Here is a 5,414-nt window from a genome sequence, read left to right on the forward strand (position 1 = left end):
AATCCCTCAAGCAGGTTCAGTACATGAACCAAAGTATCAGACAACACTAGAGTAGTTATAATATCAGGTTGAGCTGGTGCTCGTCCCAAACTTGCCTCCTGATCAAGATGACCCGCCAATGGCTGGGGAGAGACTGATTTAGCACGGGCCTGACTAGCCACGGGCGCCTTCCCCCTAGCCGGTGTCGCCGCTCTTCCTCTGCCATATCCACGACCTCTAGCCTGTCCTCTACCACGTGCTGTGGCCTCGGTGGATGGCACTGGTACCTCATCAACTGCTACTCTAGCATGAGTCCTCACCATCTGTGAGAGAATAGAAGGAGAAGTCAGATACCAATTTGAACCAACTAGATACCAATTTGAATCAAGTATCACAAAGGAAAGAAGGAAGTGGAGTTTATCTAGTGTCTCATAGCCTCTCGAAGATAAGTATAGACGTCTCTGTACCGATCCGAACGACTCTCCTAGACATGTTCTTTTACAGTGAGATTGGTGAACCTAGGGCTCTGATACCAATTTGTCACGACCCAAATATCATCATGATGGCACCCACACTAACCCCCTTGGTGGGCAAACCATCCCCTTAATCAATTACTTATTCAATTTCTAAAATAACATAAATACCAAGATCAATAATAAATAGTCTAAGCCAATGCCATAAATAATAATAAGTGTGGAAATACTAGTCATAATACAACCCCAGAAAATGAAGTCACCGTACAAGAACTCTAATCAACACTGTCTAGAATAGTACAATTGTATGAACATAATGAAATGTCTAAGGAATAATCAAAGAAAATAGAGAAGGACTCCTCAGGCGGCATGGCAGGAAGGTAACTCACCCTCGATCCTGGCAGCTGTACCCTGAAAACTAGAATCGGGGTCTGAATGAAGGTCCTGCCTCAAAATCTGCACTCCGGAAAAGTACAACAAGGGTAGTATCAGTACATACACATATTGGTAAGCTTCATATGATGAATAAGATTAGCTGACGCATATAAAACACAGAATCAAACAAGCTAAGGTAGAGGCACAAACATCTACACAATTCACAAATGATCAATAATTGAGTCATAGCCTATGGTGTAGCACCTAAACACGAGTCTGCCAAGTCTTTCACTATTCCTCATAATAGCCACAACACAAGTACAACCACAATCTAATCAATTGAACTAAAATGAGATGATGAAATATGCAATGCATGAGATGGATGTCAATGCAATGCAATGGCCAATAACACAACATGTACACACATGCTCCGAACGGAATCTCAACGTCTCGGCAGTCATGACCCGCGTGATCCATGGTGTCCATGTATTAGTCACTCCCCACAAATTCCAGGGGTGACTTCCATAAATCTAGCCACTCCTTACAAAGCCCAGAGATGAATTTGATATTTCACTTTCTATCATATGTTTCCAAATCCTTTTCCATCAATTGTTCCATAGTTTTTTCATTTCGTTGTTTCCATAACATTTCCATCATGCATGAATGTATGAATGCAAGAATGAGATAGCAATGAAACCAAGCCAATGAGTATGCTATGGAGATCACAAAGCACCGTAAGCCATAACAAGACTGGCATAAATCACAACCACCATGGAAAATGGAAACGGCATAGAGTTTAATCATCATAGTGAATCTATCACCTCACATCACCCAAATCACAATAGCAAGTACACCACAGGTCACAATACATAAAATAACGGCGACAAGCCCACATAATAAGAAGTCATACCAACCTAAGTGTATATCCATCCCAACATCATGTCCGTAGACCAAATCATGCTTTCTCCCGTCAATGCTACGCATGCATACGTTTCACTAATCAAAGTCTAACTAAAGTAAGCCGTAACCTACCTCAAATGCCAAACAGGAGTCACATACTACTTCAACTGAGTCTTCCCCTTCCAAAGTGCTTCAGAACGATCGAAGTCTAATATTAACAATGCTAAGTAAGTAAATAACCACAACAAGGCAACTAATCAAAACGAGAAACGGGTGGAAAATTACTTCAAAATACTCAAAATACCCTTATCGACTCACGAGGGTAAAATAGGGAATTAAGGGTGAAATTACACTACCCATAGTCTCATTAGTCATTATCCTTAATTTCATGGAGTTCTAACCACAATTGGTCCTTCAATTAAGCCAAAAACCCCAATTTAGTAAGAACCCTAAATTCATGAATTGATTCTAGAAGCCAAGAGAGATTCAATCCTAGAATCTATTAATCCATAATTATAGAAGATAGAATCAGTATTTAGAACAACAATAGCCAATTAGGTTAGAGGGTTTAATAATTAATGACCTAGGTTCCATAACCCGCCACCCTCAATAACCATTTACCACATGGATACAAGTAAAGAAAAGGTAAATGCGAGATTAAGGTTTAAGAACTTACCCCAAGATGACCCCACACAAAGCTCCACTTAAAATTGCCCCAATGCTCTTTAGACTTAGGATTTTGGTGAATCGAACTAATGATTCGAAGTTATGAATAAAAATAGGGATTCTGGTTCAGCGATTCACGCTGGGGCGGACCAGTTCCGCTCCCGCGATCCCGCCTCAGTGGATTCCTATCTGGTGGGGCGGAATTCATTAATTACATCATCATTCCGATCCTGTGGACCAAAGCCCGCTGGGGCGAGCAGCCTCCGCGGGCGCGAACAGACTCCGCCTGGGCGAGACACTAGAACTAGAAATCTTCTGGTTTCACCAAGTCTGAACCCAAAACCCCGACAGCCATCCGGGACCTCTCTGATACAAAAAAAACATGCAGACACAAGTTTATATGATACGAATCTATCCGTGACCTCGAAATTCTCAACGGAGGTCACGTTGACTCGGCCAACCCCTAAATGACTAAAGCCAAGGTTCGAACGAACTATGAAAAATGCACTTCAAAACCTCGAGAAGCGAACCAGCCACCCCACTAAGTCATAAACAACCCTCCGGACCTCACAAAATTGATGAAATTTCAAAAAAGTTTCGTTTATCCAAAAGTTAACTATTGGTCAAACCCTTTCACTTAAACGTTGTAATTCTTTCAATTCTCGCTAGAATCGCCCGATAACCTCAGGAATTGGGTCAACAGGGGTAAAATGGTCAAAACACGTATAACGACCAAAAGGGTCATTACATCAGATACCAATTAAACAACCATTTGTCCTCGAATGAAAAGGAATAAAACGAAGGGAAAGGTACCTGACTGGGTGAAAAGCTGGGGATATCTACTACGCATATCAGACTCGGTCTCCCAAGTAGGCTCCTCAACTACATGGTGCTTCCACTGAACCTTCACCGAAGCTATTTCCTTTGACCTCAACTTTTGAACTTCACTATCCAAGATGCCTATCAGCTCTTCCTCATAAGACAAATTACGATCAAATAGAACAGAATCCCACTGAATGATATAAGAACCATCGGAATGATATTTCTTCAGCATAGACACATGAAACACCGGGTGAACCCCCGATAAACCTAGAGGTAATGCCAACTCATAAGCTACCTCTCCTACACGACAAAAGATCTCAAATGGATTGATGAACTTAGGGCTAAGCTTTCCCTTCTTCCAAAACCTCATCATACCCTTCATGGGTGAAACCTTCAACAGAACCTGCTCCCCAACCATATACTCAAGATCTCGGACCTTTCGGTCCGCATACTCCTTCTTCTTACTCTGAGCCGCTAGAAGCTTCTCCTGAATCATTTTCACCGTATCCAACGACTCCCTCAAAAGATCGATACCCCAAGGTCTCACCTCAAAAGCATCAAACTAACCAATCGGACATCGACATCTCCTCTCATATAACGCCTCGAATGGAGCCATGTTGATACTCGAATGATAGTTATTGTTGTACGCAAACTCTGCCAAAGGTAAGAACTAGTCCCAATGACCCCCAAAGTCGATCACACAAGCTCGGAGCATACCCTCTAAAACCTGAATCGTCGCTTAGACTGACCATCTGTCTGAGGTTGAAAAGCTGTACTGAGATCTAACCAAGGTCCCAACATGTTCTGTGAAATTTTCCAAAAATGAGACGTAAATTGAGTGCCTCTATATGAGATAATGGAAATGGCCACCCCATGCAATCGAACAACCTCACGGATATAGATCTTGGCCAACTTCTCTGCAGTGTAGGTAATCTGGACTGGAAAGAAATACGCAGACTTAGTCAATCTATCAACAATAACCCAAATCGAATCGAACTTGCCCAAGGTCTTCGGAAGACCAACAACAAAATCCATGGCTATCCTCTCCCACTTTCACTCAGGAATGGACATCCTCTGAAGCATACCCCCGGTCTCTAGTGCTCATACTTAACCTGCTGGCAATTCAAACACTGAGAAACGAACTCAACAATATCACACTTTATCCTACCCCACCAATAATGCTGTCTCAAATCACGATACATCATGGTAGCACCAGGATGAATAGAATATCTAGAACTGTGAGCCTCCTCTAAAATCAACTTAATCAAGCCACCAACCCGAGGGACACAAACATGACCCTTAATTCTCGAAACCCCTTCACTATTCAGAATGGCCTACTTGGCCTCTCCGCTCAACACTTTATCACGAATCTTGCATAACTTAGCATTCTCAAACTGCTTTGCCTTAATCTGATCTATAAGCAACGACCTCGCCTCAACACAAGCCAAAACTCTGCCAGAATCTGAAATATCAAGTCTCACCAATCCATTTGCCAAAGCCTGAGTATCCCCAGCCAAAGGCCTCTCCTCAGATACCAATCAGGCCAAACTACCCATACTCACAGCCTTTCGGCTCTAGGTATCCACCACCACATTAGCCTTGCTCGGATGATTCAAAATAGTCAAATCATAGTCCTTAAGATACTCCATCCATCTGCGCTGTCTAGAGTTCAAATCCTTCTGATTGAACACATGCTGAAGGCTACGGTGATCGGTGAAAATCTCACTATGGACCCCATACAAATAGTGCCTCCAAATCTTCAAAACAAAAACTACCGCTGCCAACTCCAAGTCATGGGTGGCATATTTCTTCTCATGAACCTTCAATTGCCTCGAAGCATAGGCAGTAACCTTACCATCCTGCATCAGAACACAACCCAAACCTATACGCAAAGCATCACAATACACGGTGAAATCCTTTGCCTCCACTGGTAGAGATAGAATGGGAGCTGAAGTCAACAAGGGCTTGAGCTTTTAGAAGCTCTTTTCACACTCATCGGACCACTGAAAAGGTACATTCTTCTGAGTAAGACATGTCAAATGGGAAGCTATCGAAGAAAATACCTTCATGAATCGACGATAATAACTAGCAAGTCCCATAAAACTTCGGATCTCGGTAACTAAAGTGGGCCTTGCCCAATATTGAACTTCCTCAATCTTCTTGGGATCCACCATAATCCTGTCCTTAGACACAACATGC

General features: G+C 42.6%; 1 protein-coding gene across 1 annotated transcript; it reads right to left on the minus strand.

Moving 5' to 3' along the window:
• Positions 1-2,697: 2,697 nt before the first annotated feature.
• On the minus strand, positions 2,698-3,711 carry LOC132043108 (uncharacterized). Its single transcript, XM_059433596.1, has 2 exons — positions 3,207-3,711; positions 2,698-2,759 (listed from the first exon to the last, which is right to left on the minus strand). The coding sequence occupies exons 1-2, from the start codon at positions 3,709-3,711 to the stop codon at positions 2,698-2,700; spliced, it is 567 nt and encodes a 188-aa protein (XP_059289579.1).
• Between the last annotated feature and the right edge of the window lie 1,703 nt (positions 3,712-5,414).

This window comes from Lycium ferocissimum, unplaced genomic scaffold (genome assembly GCF_029784015.1).
Source record: "Lycium ferocissimum isolate CSIRO_LF1 unplaced genomic scaffold, AGI_CSIRO_Lferr_CH_V1 ctg21105, whole genome shotgun sequence".
Taxonomy (NCBI): domain Eukaryota; kingdom Viridiplantae; phylum Streptophyta; class Magnoliopsida; order Solanales; family Solanaceae; genus Lycium; species Lycium ferocissimum.